Below are 16,426 nucleotides of genomic sequence, written 5' to 3'. Positions count from 1 at the left end.
AAGAAGCGGAGGGGGAAAACAAGGAGAAATCGCATTAAATGCGTATCGAAAGCTGGAGATGAATGAAACCTTCGATTTAAAAAAATTCGCTCGGCTCTTTCGCTCGGCCATACCGTTTTGAAAATATTAGCTTCTTGAAATGGTCAAGTGAGATGAAGACGAAAAATGAGAGGACCCTTCTGTGTGGCCTCTTGACTTCGTCGTTTGTTTGTTTCGTAACTTCCGTTTCTCTTCTCGCGCACGGATTTGCTAAGGTGAACAGCCAATCAGAGTGAGCTCTCTCACCGACGGACTCCGCCGCCGATTCAACATGCTTAATTGACCTTTCGCAAAGTCCCGCCCCCCTTAATTACTGTTGCTATGCCCACCGAGCTTTTCAGAACCATCCAGGAGGTAGCCGGAAAACCCCAAAACAGGAAGGAAGAAATCAGCGCATTCCCAGAGAAAATAAGTGATTTATTTTGGAGTAATGCTTCCTTAATATCATCCCGTGAAAGGCAGGAGGGGTTACAGTATGCAGGAGGGATACATTCGGAATATTAAAAGTAAAACTGACTTGCGTGGACTCCGGGCTGCCGGGTGCGACTGTAATTGAGCGCAAAGCTTACCGGTCGCAATCAAAGAATGAGAAACCCCATCAACTAATTCCGAAACACATTGTGGACCAATTGTACTCTTGCGCTGTAGGGTAAGTTACATATTTCAGCTGTTATTGGTATATTTTAATAATCCATTGTCAACATCACCGTATTATAGTGTTGATTTTGGCCAAGGTTCTTTTATCCAGGCTTTTTCGGGGGTTCTGTATGAGTTCCTGGGGGTCGCAGGGCGGCCAGGGACATGTCCCGGGGCCGGGGGAACCGCCCCATGATTTTTTTAAAAATGTATTTACCTTCGGACCAGAACCGGTATTTTCAACAAAATAAGGCAAACGAAATGCCTCTAGGGGCGGAATGACTTTTCCGAACGGCTGGTCCCCACCTGGAGCTCACAGAGGGGGAGAAACACTTAAAATAGGCCGGATATGGGGAGGTCAGACTGGCCAGAGACCATCCCAGGGCCCAGCCGACCCTCCCCGCGGGTTGTTATGTTCTGAAATGAAAGGTGGAACCTGGCTAACCTGTGACAAGCATAACAAAGTTATCATTAGATTAGGTGTCTCTGGCCACAGATTAAGCTGGTTACGTTCATCAGGTACATTAATAACGTTATTTTGTTCGTCGGTAATACGTTGATATGTTGATAATGGTAATAATCATTGTGTGGGTAAAAGTAACAGTAATAATACTGTAGCGAATTCGGGGGGGGGGCAGTCTGGGAGACCGTCGCCACAGCCGGGACGCGAACCCGTGTTTCTCACTCCGCAAGCGACAACGTTAACTAGTCGACTAAAGGGTTCAGCTCGTTAGTTAAGGACCAACGTGTCTACTTATCCATGCACGTTACACTACACCCTCCTTCGGGAAGCGCGTCCCCGCGCTTCAGCATATCAGCTCCCTCACGCCTCTGGGCGCACGCGCTTCCGATGACCTCACGGTCTCACCATCCCACTTCTGAAACCAATGTATCGAATTCGTGTGGGGGGGGGGCAGTCTGGGAGACCGTCGCCACAGCCGGGACATGAACCCGTGTCTCCCACTCCACAAGTGACAATGTTAACCAGTCGAGCGATCAGCGATATCTCCCGCGGTGTGGGTGATACGGGTTCGCGTCCCGGCCGCGGCAGTTCCAGTTCGCTATTCGGGGGACAACGCAACCACAGGAACTGCCGCGGCCGGGAAGCGAACCCGTATCGCCCGCACCGCAGGAGACATCGCTAACCGCTCGACTAAAGGGTCAGACCCACCCGCCAGCGTGTCTTCTTATCCATGCACGTTACATTACCCCCCTCTCGGGAAGCGCGTCCCCGCGCTTAAGCATATCAGCTCCTTCACGCCTCAGGGCGCATACGCTTCCGATGGCCTTACGGTTGCTCCATCCCACTTCTGACACCAATGTAGCGAATTCGGGGGGATAAGGCAACCACAGGAACTGCCGCGGCCGGGAAGCGAACCCGTATCGCCCGCACCGCAGGAGACATCGCTAACCGCTCGACTAAAGGATCAGACCCACCAGCCAGCGGCCAGCGTGTCTTCTTATCCATGCACGTTACACTACGTTAGCTATATTAGCTCTCAGTAATAGCTAGTAGCAAGCTTAGCTTGGAGCAGACAGGTATTTTTGTTGATTTTGGATGGATTAAGCTGGCCATGGGGGTTTGCTGTACTGCAAAATCCATTGCAGCCATTGCGCTTCTTGCGTTTTGGGTTTCGGGCAGGGAAAGGAAATTACACCCCCTCAAAACTTTTCAGATATCTAGTATCTGATTTGCAGATCCCATGGGCGCACTGTTTCAGCATTTTGCTGTTTGAAAGCTTGACGAAGACACCAGCAGTGATTTTTCCTCAAAGACCTCCTGCTGGAAGCATGAGGGCCAAACACCTTGTCCAGTCTGAACTTTTATTTCTTCTGAGTGTCTCCCGCTTGGCCTGTATGAGACTCCTCTGTCTGCACTAGCGTCAATGTCGTCTTGTTGTCGCTGCCAGGGAGCTGGATGTGCTCACTCAGGCCTCCGCCCATCAGAAGGCGAACTCTGCAAAACATTCTGATGTTACCCTTGAGCTCCTGGATGGTGTTGTGGAGCTGCTTGCACTCTACCTCAACAGCATGGATTGCATCCCCCTGGTTAGTAACGGTCTCCTGGAAAGACCAGATATCTTCTTCCCCGTCTCTGAGAGTGGCCTGGAGGCAGGCCAAAGTGGACTCCTGCACAAAGTTTTATTTTGAGGTTTGAAGCTCCAACTCCTCTCTCCATGGCCTTGTACTTGTCCCTTGATACACCGAAATCTTCCCAAGTATACGACAGGCTGAGCAGATCTGTTGGGTCCATACTTTGGTCGGATTGTACCATCACGCTGCGCGCAGGAACTGAGGATCTAAATGCAGACAGCAGACACGGGCTGGGATAGAGCAATGATTTAACGGTGCAGGGGTTTAAAAGTCCACACAACAGGCAAGGTAGAAACAGCAAGGAAGACTCGAGGACAAGGCATGAAGCACCCAGCAAACATAACAATCTTACCAACAGAACAGGGCAACCAGAGGGACTGTAACTGCTGGGGAGCCAATCAGGGAAATGGGGAACAGATGAGCAAGGCAGGGGAGGAACAGAAATGGCAAGACCTGTGAGCCTTCAAAATAAAACAGGAAACCCAGACAACATAACCATGATATTATCAACATATGTTAATCCTGTGGATGTGGTCTGGTTTAGTGAAAAATAGTCCAGGGGTTTATGCCAGGTTTCTGTGAGGCAGAGGAAACCAAGGTTTAGGTCAGTTATAAATTACTTCAGAATGGGCCTTTTGTTATTGAGTGAATGAGTGTTGAGCAAAACCAGTTTCCGATGACATTGCTTTGTGATAAGCTTGAGGACTGAGGAAGGGGGCAGAGATTGGACTGATTCATGTGTGGTTTGTTGTGACGGTGAGGGTAATGATGTCTGTTGGTAATATGCTCAGGCTTTGGAAGAGGTTGAAGAGCAGTGTGATCATACCACAAGGAAGCTGGTGTGGGCAAAGGATGCGACATAGGGGAAGAAGAAGGTTCAGGAAGGCATGTTTGTCATGTATAGTCGATCAAATTCGGAGGACAGAGCGGTGTGCTGCAAATTAGCAGCAGTCATGTGACTATCTATCATGTTCAGGTGAAGACCGTCTCTTCTATACAGAGAAGAGCGCTCCCAGAACGAGTCAAAGTTATGAATAAAACCAGTGTTGTGCGCTATACTTACAGACTGGAGCCAGGAATGAAGGCTGCTAAAACGCCCCACGCCGCGACCCAGAGTGGGAATTGGGCCATAAATAAAAGCGATTTTCCATTATTCACATCCGTATGCAATGTGAGTCTTAATAAAATGACGGACATCCGCAGGTAGAAATAGAGCTAAGGGGCGGGGCAGTTGACAGATAATTACAATAGTTATAATTACAATAAAATTGAATTAAGTTATCTTTCAAATCAAACATCCCCCAAAAAATGAGTAGAAAGTATTGTTGTTGCAATTGCATTTATTGTTGTTTTTTTTTACTCTAATGTAGCTTAACCATGGCACAGTGGCGCAGTGGTTAGCATGGTCGCCTCACAGCAAGAAGGTTCTGCGTTCGAGCCCCGGGGTAGTCCAACCTTCGGGGGTCGTCCCAGGTCATCCTCTGTGTGGAGTTTGTATGTTCTGCCCATGTCTGCGTGGGTTTCCTCTGGGTGCTCCGGTTTCCTCCCACAGCCCAAACACATGTAGGTCAGGTGAATCGGCTGTACTAAGTTGTCCCTAGGTGTGTGTGTGTGTGTGTGTGTGTGTGTGTGTGTGTGTGTGTGTGTGTGTGTGTGTGTGTGTGTGTGTGTGTGTTGGCCTATCCAAGGTGTCTCCCCGCCTGCCGCCCAATGACTGCTGGGATAGGCTCCAGCGGCCCCTGTTGGGATAAGTGGCTTGGATAATGGATGGATGGATTCAAATGGGTATTGCACCTCAGATTTCACTGCCTTTGTTTTCTTCCTCTCCTTCTTTCTACCTCTCACTCTTTGTCCCTTCCATGTGACTGCCTCAGAGGCCTGGCAACCCGACACTGTAACGTGAAGACATGTGTCAGACACATAAAACCCGCAGCGCCCATATTGTTCACATTCCTTAGACATCTGCTGTAGCCCAGTGTCAGTGACAGTACCAGGCACCATTCTGCTGTGTGGAACACTTTTGTCAGCTTTTGCCATACATTATTACATGTTGTTAGTCCATGTTCATTACTGGTTAGAGTGTGTACTTCTACCCAGCTGGTCTGTTGTTTGTTTGTCACAGGTTCGAGTGGTGGTTTTTCAGTTTGCAGCTAGCATTATTTTCATCTCATGTGTTAGTTTATTTGGCGTGTTAAACACATCGCTGTACATGTGCCAGAATTAGCCAGAAAGGCCCGTTTTCATCTGCGGTCCCTGGGCAGATAGATAAAAACATGTACATTAAAATAAATCACATTAAAAAAATACATCACTGATATGACCGTTATGGACAAAGAGTACTTGTAGTAGTAGAAGAAAAGACACACAATGGATAAACGTTGTGGAGAAGACATGTACTGGCTGTATACAACAGACAAGCAAACAAGCAACAGTAAACAAGTAAACAGTAAACGGGGACCGGAGGTGATTTGGTGATTGCGTTGCTGATAGCTGATCAGCCATGATGTAACTGTGCAGAAGGAGTGGCGTGTGCTGCAGTTTCTGATGGTGTCCGGTAAATTGTTCGATTCCTGGGATGCTTTAACCGAGAATGTGGATTTGCTGAATATGTGTTTGCATGGTGTCTCAGGATCTCCTCGTCCCGTGGCTCTGCTGGACCAGCCGGCTGCTGGACCAGCTGGCTACTGGACTTGGCTGAGTGAAGGGGGGCAAGCTGTGTGGTATTTTATTAACAAGACAAAAATTTCGAAAACGTGACCACCTTTTGCCAGCTCAACAGGTGTTTCATGAGAATGTTGCAGGGGTGCTAACTACATGGTTTCTAGTTTTCATTGTTGGTCTGTACAGAGATTGTATGGGTTTGAGTGTGGATGAGTTAGTCTGAGCCCAGCTTGTTAGACAGGATATGATACGGGAAAGGATCATAGCGTTCATAAACACTGTGGCAGCAAGGCCTCGGTGAACTTGTGTAAATGTACATCAGTTAAAACACACACACACACACACACACACACACACACACACACACACACACACACACACACACACACACACACACACACAACAGCCGGCCACTCCTATTTGTTAGTGTTCATTACAAGAGGACAACCAGAATGTCGGTATGTGTGTGATGTATTATACCACTAGACTGCCACTACTACTACTACTACGACTACTACAGTTACTTTTACTACCACTACTACTAGTAAAAGTACTGATGAACATGATGTCAGTCATTGTAGTAGGATTACTATCATGATCAGTGTTGTAAAACAGAGAACGTGGTTGCTGTATTTATAGATTTGACTGACAACATTTTATAGAATTGACCAACAAGTTGTCAGGGATCCAAATGTAAAGATTGTTATGATAGCGAACATGTTCAGTGTCACCTCTATTCAAAGATCTGATGCACACATTTGCTTTTTTTTCAACACTATAGGGTGTAGGAAAAAGTGATTGGTTTTTCTAAATTTAAAAAATACAGTTTCAGAGCAACTTTGTGAATGGAACTGAAACCTGTATGGGGCGCTGTAATGCAGGCCGGAACCCATGACGCACTGGCTGAGACGACAAACAGCATTGTTAGTGACTAAATGACATTCTAAAGTGATGACTCACACCCTGAGGCGAAAACCAGCCCGGGCTCTACTACTGAAAACTTTGAGGTCAAACCCATATACTTGAATAATGGAACCTAACTGGACTCCTTCGACCGAGTCAAATGTTCCTCGATGGGATGATGATTTTCAGTGCGGTGTAGGCAGCTTGACCAGCCGTATTCCAGAATTGCGAGTCATGTTGCGGGAGCGTTATTATTTTTCCCACCTGGATTCCGGGAAGACCCGCCCCTACTCTATATCTGATTGGCTAAACCTATCCCTAACCCCACCCTAACCTTAACCTTAACCAACCTAACCAACGGAGGCAACGAGTACTAGCCAATCAGAGGCAGAGTTCCCGGAAAACGGGTACGAAAAAAATCACGCGTTGCGGTAAGGTATGCTATGTTATTAGCTATTGAAAAAAAGGCTTAATAATCTGGTCAAACTGGACTACATTGACTACCTCATTTAAAGTATGAGATGAGTGGGGGCATCTGGGTGGCGTAGCAGTCTATTCCGTTGCCTACCAACATGGGAATCGCCGGTTCGAATCCCCGTGTTACCTGCGGCTTGGTCGGGCATCCCTACAGACACAATTGGCCGTGTCTGCGGGTGGGAAGCTGGATGCGGGTATGTGTCCTGATCACTGCACTAGCACCTCCGCTGGTTAGGGGGGAATGATGTGATCCTCCCATGCGCTACGTCCCCCTGGCGAAACTCCTCACTGTCAGGTGAAAAGAAGCGGCTGGCAACTCCACATGTATCGGAGGAGGCATGTGGTAGTCTGCAGCCCTCCCGGATCGGCAGAGCAGCGACCGGGATGGCTTGGAAGAGTGGGGTGATTGGCCGGATACAATTGGGGAGAAAAAGGGGTGAAATCCAAGAAGAAAAAATAAAGTATGACATGAGTGGTGCCTAATGATTTGGATAACTTGCACCAAAAATGCTCTGAAGTTTTCCAAGGTTCACAAACAAAACTCTGAATGATTGTGAAACAATGTCTTTTTATTTGCTTTTTTAGCGCTACAGCAGCTGCTAAGAGCATCAGTATAATGGTCAACACAGAGGAAGGAGGGATAGAGCCATTGGCTGTCACCTCAACAGTCCAAACCCTGGGCAGAAGGCGTTTTTCACAGGATGGCGATCATCTGAGTCCAGACGAGATAGATGGCCTCATGCTCAACAGTGGTGAGGAGAACTGGTCCCTTTTATATGGCCCCTGTCTCAGATATCAGACGCCCATTCAGGCACCCATGGTAATAGTTTTAGTAGGAGCTCAATGTAACGTTCTTGTCTTTCAAATCGTACAGATGGCCGTCCCTTCTCGTTGGTGCATCATCTCCTGGATGTGAAGGAGGCAGGTGTACCCATCTTACTACCTGGTACCCCTGTTACATGTAGAGTGGAAAGCACCGAGCGATATACGACACGCTCTAAAGTATGCAATATCTTTTTCCTCATTTGTATGAAACCCATTTTCATTGCATTCAGTTGAATCTAGTAGCTGTTGATATAGTCCGTAGTGATAAAGTTGAGCTTGTTATTTAGACAATGGCACATTATTTTATGTCCTTAAATCGTGATCTATTAAAGGATAATTCAGTTTTGTCTTTTTCTTTTTTTTTACAACCTGGGTCTTATTTTCCTACTTTTTGCTGTCATACGTATCAGTTATGTTTAATTTTACTCGCCAGCCTCATTGTAGAGATCTTGGATGTGGGACCATTGCAATGGTGCTTACAATGCTTTACAATGACATCCTGAAATTGCTAATCAAGGCACGGGGGGGGGGGGTCACTGAAAGGACAAGTTTAAGTGTAGTGAAAAAAGATCTGTTGTTGATGAATTCTCTAGGGCTGTGTATTTTAGATATTGTAGCGAATTCGGCGAGGAACCGCCGTAGCCAGGACGCGAACCCAGACCTCCTGCACCACAGGCGACAACGTTAACCAGTCGACTCAAGGGTCCGACCTGTTAGCCAAGGACTAGCGAGTCTATTTATCCATGCACGTTACACTATCCCCCCTCCTTCGGGAAGCGCGTCCCCACGCTTCAGCATACCAGCTCCCTCACGCCTCTGGGTGCACGCGCTTCCGATGGCCTCACCATCCCACTTCTGACACCAATGTAGTGAATTCGGGGGGCCAGCCAGGAACTGCCGCAGCCAGGATGCAAACTCGGATCTCCTGCACCGCGGGCAACTATGCTAACCCTTCGACTAAAGGGTTTGACCCGTTAGCCAAGGGCTAGCGAGTCTAGTCATTCGTGATCGCTACAATATCTTCTTTGTTATTTACTAGTTTATGTGTAAAGCTACAATCCTGAAGGTCATCGTTTTTGTTTAACCTATTGTAACCCATGGTGAGAAGTAATTGCAGCTCCAAATCCCAGAAATACATTCAGAATTGAAGACATTTACCAATGTGGTTTTGACACCACCACTTTTCCCACTGCTGAATGCAAATGGCATGGATAAAGCTGAACACAAAAGGCATGGAGAAACCTTGAGTTTTTAGCTGTTGATGTTCTTCAAGCTTGGTCTGCCATATCTGCTCATTAGACACAAAAAGTTCTCAGTCTCTTCTGACTTGTTGCCGCTGGTCTTATTGTTCAGCACGTATGGTGAAGATCCAGTATGAAACACTGTGCGTCCTTGTAGTATTTCTCTGGAAGGTCCAGCCCAGCAGTAACCATTAAACACGAGTGTTCCCGATTTAGATATTCATGGTTTAACTTTTGTCTTTATAACAGCCAGCAATAGGTAAAATCATAAAGTATGTTTGTTTTTACGTAAATCTTCAGGATTATAGCTTTAAAGCCCTACTAGTAACTTTTGCAACTTCTTAAGAGATATTAACACAAAAGATGATGTGTTAGAGCAACCTGCAGAACAGTTTAGGACAACTAAACTTCAATTTAAGCTACTAAGTTACCCATCAATGTTACTGTGTTACGCTTCAATGTTACTATGTTACACATCAATGTTACTATGTTACACATCAATGTTACTATGTTACACTTCAGTGATACTGTGTTACACGTCAATGGAACATGAGGTTATATATAAAATATGTGTGCAGGTCCGAGTGTGCACACTCTACACTGTGCGGCTCACACACAGCCAGTTCAGCTGGACTGTCAAGAGAAAGTACAAACGCTTCCAGGAGCTTCACAGAGACCTTTACAAGCACAAGATGATGCTTCACTTCCTGCCACTGGGAAGGTCAGTGCACCACGCAGCTTATCTCCAGCATTCATAGCAACCTCTGACTCTGTACAGGACACATGTTCAACCTCTGTCTGTGCAGGACACATGTTCAACCTCTGTCTCTGCAGGACACATGTTCCACCTCTGTCTCTGTGCCGGACACATGTTCAACATCTGTCTCTGTGCAGGACACGTTCAACATCTGTCTCTGTGCCGGACACATGTTCAACCTCTGTCTCTGTGCAGGACACATGTTCAATCTCAGTCTTTGTGCAGGACACTTGTTCGGTGGGGAGGGGTGCGGCTGACACCCGAGCGATGGCTTGTTGTGATATCTGATCTTGTCAAGCAGCTCACTTTGAAAATATTCAAATTCCTGTCACAGATTTGCAAAGGAGAGGCAGCAGCTGCGGATGATGTCAGAAGAAATGCCTGTCCTGAATGGAAGTGAAAGGAACCGAAGTGCCTCCAGCAAACCGGTGCCAAGCAACTGCAAACTACAAACCACTCATACACCCAGTGCATACTTACGTACATGTCCCCTTCAACCTACTGCACACATGGAAAACACGTGTCTTGCTAAAAACTACAGATATTTCTATTTGGAATCATCAAATAGAGGTGGCAATATTTAAAATTGTATTTGTTCATTGGAAAAGGTGTGTCTTGTATGCTACGATGTATATCCTGCATCCTGTATACATGCCACACAGTGGCTGTGATGTCATAATCCTGTGCCATCTGCCTTAAAGTGTTATTTTTTCTTCACGTGGACGTTTTCTTACTGACGTCTGGTGAGCCACATGTTGTCAGACTTTGATATTTGAGTAATAACACAAGGAAAGTTTCACATTCAGAAACGCCTTTCCTTCTACTTAGAACACATTTCATAAATCGTTCAAATGAATTAGCCAAAAAAAAAAGAATAACACAAACGATTACATTTGTCAGAACTGAAAATAGATTTAGTGAAAATATCCTCCGTCTACGCCTTAAAAACAGTCATTCAGATCCATGGAGGATTCTCACATGATGGTCTGTGATACGTCTGTGCTCTTCTGTGTACTCAGAAACACTCACTGCATTCACACTGACTACGTTTACATGATTTACTGTGTTAGTCCGACTCAGACTGGACTTCTAAAATACATGTAGACGTGTTAGTCCGACTGAAATGGCACTAAATTAATTTCTGGAAGTGGGACTAACACAGCTAGATGATGCAGTTTGGGATGATTTACTCTGGCCTGAACTGGCCTAGACGTTCTGTGCATGACCCTGCGGCGGTCTTTCAGCCAATAGCAACCAGCTGAAAGAGGGCATATCGCCACCTACCATACCGGGGTCGGACATACTTCTATCAATCAATCGATCCTCCCCCAATTCTTGTATACTGGGACGACAGTAGTCCAGTTACACGGCCTAATCGAGCTGTAGCCATAGCTCCACTTCACAGTGCATGTAAACGCAGTCACTGTCTCACATGATACAGTTCACTTTGAGCAAAGTCATTGTAATGTTTCTTATTATAAATTATAACTCCTATCACCACCGTCATCTTTATAGTTTTTTGGGTAAAGCTCGCTGGATGGGATTGTGTACTCTACTGAGATCTCCAGTAACACATCGTTGTTTCATCACTCACTGCTTTCTCTCTGATCAGTTGAATGTTGTGTAACTTTTATATAAACTATCTCTTTTTGCAGAAGTACCTTGAGGAGTACCTAAATGGACTGTTGGAGAATGCATTTTGTAGGAATGACCATAGCATGGTAAGAAGAGTGTAACACACACACACACACACACACATAATATAGACACACATCTTCCCGGTGTGGAGAGATAGTGGCGCAAATTCACGTTTGTGACGACCTCACCCAGTACCGTTCACGCAGTGTCTTTGTCCACGTCTGCGTCTAAGTTTGTCTTCGTTTGATGGCTTGGAGAGCTGGCGCTGGACCGGCTGGTCTGGTCTGCTGCATCCTGTGGGCCCAGGGACCGCAGCCCTGCCTGGAGCTGTGCCCGAAGAGGGAACACAGAGGGCGGTCTGACAGGACGCGGAAGCGGGGCAGGCTAAGCTAACTGCTAGCCCATGTAGACCAGCAGTTCCGACAGTCATCCTGGCTGGCGTTTGTTCTCCTGGACAGTGATTTTTTTTGTGCTTTAGTTTAGATATATGTGTTAGTTTGGATATGTGTTTTTGTCTTTGTGTTGCACTGCTGTGGGCTGGGAAAAACGATGTTTGGTTTAATTTCAGGTGCACAAGTGCATGAAATGAAATGACAAAGTGTTTCTGACTTCTGATTCTGATTTTTTGTCATCTTTGTTTCAGCTGGAGTTCCTTGACGTCAGCACGATGTCCTTCATCACTGATCTTGGACCTAAAGGCTTGTAAGAATGATGGCAGAAACAGACTCTTTGTGATTGGGGTTGTGCGGGAATGAGAGTAGGAGAACAAGTTCATTAATGAGACTGTTATTGTATTCAATTTCTCATTTGCCCTCAGGGAGGGTCCCATCTTCAAGAGGTCAGGGGGTCATCGTATCCAAGGGCTGAACTGCATTGGCCACCATCAGTTCTGTTTTCGCTGGTCTTGCCGCTGGTTGGTTGTCAAAGACTCCTTTCTGCTGTATATGAACAGAGACAGCGGGGTCATCTCTTTTGTTTTGCTCTTCGACCCCGAGTTCAAAGGTCGAGTGGGTCGTGCTTACACTGACACCAAATATGGAGTCTGCATTGAGAACTTCACACGGTACGTCAGTTGTGCTAGCCCATATAACTATAAATATATGTTGCAACGATCACTGATGAATAGGCTCGGTAGCCCTTGGCTAACGGGTCGGACCCGTTAGTCGAGTGGTTAGTGATGTCTCCCACGGTGCAGGAGATACAGGTTCACGTCCCGGCTGCGGCAGTTCCTGTGGTTGCCCCCCGAATTTGCTACAATATACGTGTATGTACACTACCGTTCAAAAGTTTGGGATCACCCAAACAATTTTGTGTTTTCCATGAAAAGTCACACTTATTCACCACCATATGTTGTGAAATGAATAGAAAATAGAGTCAAGACATTGACAAGGTTAGAAATAATGATTTGTATTTGAAATAAGATTTTTTTTACATCAAACTTTGCTTTCGTCAAAGAATCCTCCATTTGCAGCAATTACAGCATTGCAGACCTTTGGCATTCTAGCTGTTAATTTGTTGAGGTAATCTGGAGAAATTGCACCCCACGCTTCCAGAAGCAGCTCCCACAAGTTGGATTGGTTGGATGGGCACTTCTTGCGTACCATACGGTCAAGCTGCTCCCACAACAGCTCAATGGGGTTCAGATCTGGTGACTGCGCTGGCCACTCCATTACCGATAGAATACCAGCTGCCTGCTTCTGCTCTAAATAGTTCTTGCACAATTTGGAGGTGTGTTTAGGGTCATTGTCCTGTTGTAGGATGAAATTGGCTCCAATCAAGCGCTGTCCACTGGGTATGGCATGGCGTTGCAAAATGGAGTGATAGCCTTCCTTATTCAGAATCCCTTTTACCCTGTACAAATCTCCCACCTTACCAGCACCAAAGCAACCCCAGACCATCACATTACCTCCACCATGCTTAACAGATGGCGTCAGGCATTCTTCCAGCATCTTTTCATTTGTTCTGCGTCTCACAAACGTTCTTCTTTGTGATCCAAACACCTCAAACTTGGATTCATCTGTCCACAACACTTTTTTCCAGTCTTCCTCTGTCCAATGTCTGTGTTCTTTTGCCCATTTTAATCTTTTTCTTTTATTGGTCAGTCTCAGATATGGCTTTTTCTTTGCCACTCTGCCCTGAAGCCCAGAATCCCGCAGCCTCCTCTTCACTGTAGATGTTGACACTGGTGTTTTGAGGGTACTATTTAATGAAGATGCCAGTTGGGGACCTGTGAGGCGTCTGTTTCTCAAACTAGAGACTCTAATGTACTTATCTTCTTGCTCAGTTGTGCAACGCGGCCTCCCACTTCTTTTTCTACTCTGGTTAGAGCCTGTTTGTGCTGTCCTCTGAAGGGAGTAGTACACACCGGTGTAGGAAATCTTCAATTTCTTAGCAATTTCTCGCATGGAATAGCCTTCATTTCTAAGAACAAGAATAGACTGTCGAGTTTCAGATGAAAGTTCTCTTTTTCTGGCCATTTTGAGCGTTTAATTGACCCCACAAATGTGATGCTCCAGAAACTCAATCTGCTCAAAGGAAGGTCAGTTTTGTAGCTTCTGTAACGAGCTAAGTTGTTTTCGGATGTGTGAACATGATTGCACAAGGGTTTTCTAATCATCAATTAGCCTTCTGAGCCAATGAGCAAACACATTGTACCATTAGAACACTGGAGTGATAGTTGCTTGAAATGGGCCTCTATACACCTATGTAGATATTGCACCAAAAACCAGACATTTGCAGCTAGAATAGTCATTTACCACATTAGCAATGTATAGAGTGTATTTCTTTAAAGTTAAGACTAGTTTAAAGTTATCTTCATTGAACAGTACAGTGCTTTTCCTTCAAAAATATGGACATTTCAATGTGATCCCAAACTTTTGAACGGTAGTGTATATATATATATACATATATATATACACATATAGTGAGACAGTGCTGTGGGGGGTTGCCATACATTCAGGGACTATGAACATATGTGAGGCTGAAGTGCTTCTGATCAGGGAAGCCATGTTTGATGAATCATCATGGCTGTTCTACGGAGCTGCTATAGAAAACCCAAGCACATTTTCAGGGATATGGGGAAAAACCCTCAGTAGAATAAATGTTGTATGCTTTTTTAAGCACTTCAGCAGAAGGGGGATGTATTTAATGTAGATTGATTACAGACATGCCTGCTCAGTCTCACCACCAACAACGCCTTTCCCCATCAGTGGATAGGAACAAGTCTTTGAAATAGAAAGTCACACATTCTGGTGTCAAAAAAGGGCAATTTCTGACAAAATTATGGCAGAAAATCGATTTTGGATCTTTTTCATGACCATGATGGGATTACTTCTAGACTGTAAGCAGACCATCTCATGATTATAGGCCGTCTTTCCTGAGATGTTTCATACCAACTGCTGCAGCTGTTTCATACCAACTGCTGCAGCTGTTTCTCCGTAAAGAGTCTGACAGACAAACAGCACCAAAAACAATATTCCTCAGTGAGGGTTAAATACTGCTGATATAGTCTTCATCTGCTAATCAGTTAATAAACTTACATTCTGAGTATATTTTAATGGGCGAACAAATATAAAAAGGGATGATATTCTTTAATACAGTAAATCATTTCATGTGGCTGTGGAGCTCATCGTGCCTTGTTTAGAAGACATCAATATGTGATGTAAGCTGCTAGCTAGTAAATACTGTTTCATCAGCAAATGAGAGCACAGCTTGCAAACTATGTACCCCTTAGAAAATTATTGTTTTCATTGGGGAAAAGTACCGTATGTATGTATGTATGTATGTATGTATGTATGTATGTATGTATGTATGTATGTATGTATGTATGTATGTATGTATGTATGTATGCATGTATGTATGTATGTATGTATGTATGTATGTATGTATGTATCATTATTGATGTTGATTGGTGTTATGATTGTATCACATAAAGTCTGTGTTTTTTTTTAGGAACCTGATTATCAAGTGCAACAGCTACAGACAGGCTCACTGGTGGAGTTATGAAATCAACAAATTGGCAGAGGCCTGTGAATTTCTCAAAACACAACGCTTTGAGGGATTTGCACCGCCACGGAAGGATACGCTGACTAAATGGTCAAATATATAACATCTAAGATTTAAAAACTTACCATTGTTGATTCTTCCTCTTCAGACTTTTAAGTTGTGTTGTTCATTGGCCTGTTTATTAGGTATGTGAATGGTAGCAGCTACTTTGCAGACCTGGCTGATGCCCTTGAACAAGCCAAGGAAGAGATCTTTATCACAGACTGGTGGTGAGTGTCTGAAGAAAAGGATTTGTTCATACACACATATATGTAAAATAATATTCACCTGTCTCTTTCTCACAGGCTCAGCCCTGAAGTGTTCCTGAAGAGACCAGCCAGTGACACATATTGGCGCCTAGATGAGATACTTAAACGCAAAGCAGTACATATTTTATCTTAATCTTTCTCTCCTTATTTTAGATCTTAAGATAGTTTTGAAGTTTCCCTTAACCCTCCTTGATCACATTTTTGACATGTCCCCTCTTGTTTTCTTTTTATTCTCCACAGGAACAAGGTGTTAAGGTGTGTGTTCTGCTTTACAAAGAGGTGGAGCTGGCGCTGGGCATCAATAGTGACCACAGCAAAAGGACTCTAATGAACATGCATCCCAACATCAAGGTGTCAGATTTTATAACCACTCCACCTTCTACACATTTTGATTTAAAGAATAAAAAATAAGCAGAATGAAGGTGTTAAGACAGCCATCTCATATTCTGTATCCTCATCTCATGCCTCTTTTTCTTCTTGGTAATCCATCAGGTGATGCGACATCCTGACCATGTTTCATCTGTGGTGTTTCTGTGGGCCCACCATGAGAAGATGGTGGCCATTGACCAGTCAGTGGCCTTTGTGGGGGGAATTGACTTGGCGTTTGGGAGGTGGGATGACGACCAGTATCGACTGACAGACTTGGGGTCAACAGAGCTGCACAGCAGTGAATGGGAGGCAGAGCCAAAGGATGAGACCGAAGTAAGAATCAGAATCTGAATACTTTACTCATCCCCAAGGGGAAATTGGGTCCTATTACAGACACTCATGCTGTAGTGACAAAACACTAATAAGATAACAAGAAAATAGAAATAAATAAAAATAAGAAAACAGAAATGAAT

The 16,426-nt window shown here is 44.9% G+C and overlaps 1 protein-coding gene across 2 annotated transcripts in view; it reads left to right on the top strand.

Annotated features, from left to right (window-relative positions):
* pld2 (phospholipase D2) overlaps positions 1–16,426 on the top strand; it is a 42,132-nt gene that overhangs the window by 8,401 nt on the left and 17,305 nt on the right. For both annotated transcript variants that reach the window (XR_008810602.1, XM_056284802.1), the window contains exons 2-13: positions 7,396–7,562; positions 7,685–7,812; positions 9,455–9,597; positions 9,968–10,061; positions 11,289–11,354; positions 11,915–11,973; positions 12,089–12,334; positions 15,223–15,366; positions 15,462–15,545; positions 15,621–15,699; positions 15,825–15,935; positions 16,077–16,286. Coding sequence is in view for 1 of the 2 variants with exons in the window: in XM_056284802.1 (XP_056140777.1) it covers positions 7,427–7,562; positions 7,685–7,812; positions 9,455–9,597; positions 9,968–10,061; positions 11,289–11,354; positions 11,915–11,973; positions 12,089–12,334; positions 15,223–15,366; positions 15,462–15,545; positions 15,621–15,699; positions 15,825–15,935; positions 16,077–16,286 (1,500 nt within the window). In the remaining variant the exon portion in view is untranslated. The remainder of the gene's footprint in view (positions 1–7,395; positions 7,563–7,684; positions 7,813–9,454; positions 9,598–9,967; positions 10,062–11,288; positions 11,355–11,914; positions 11,974–12,088; positions 12,335–15,222; positions 15,367–15,461; positions 15,546–15,620; positions 15,700–15,824; positions 15,936–16,076; positions 16,287–16,426) is intronic.

Source organism: Lampris incognitus, chromosome 8 (assembly GCF_029633865.1).
Source record: "Lampris incognitus isolate fLamInc1 chromosome 8, fLamInc1.hap2, whole genome shotgun sequence".
Taxonomy (NCBI): Eukaryota; Metazoa; Chordata; class Actinopteri; order Lampriformes; family Lampridae; genus Lampris; species Lampris incognitus.
Note: the sequence above shows the minus strand (reverse complement) of the source record. Positions and strands in the feature narration are given on the sequence as shown.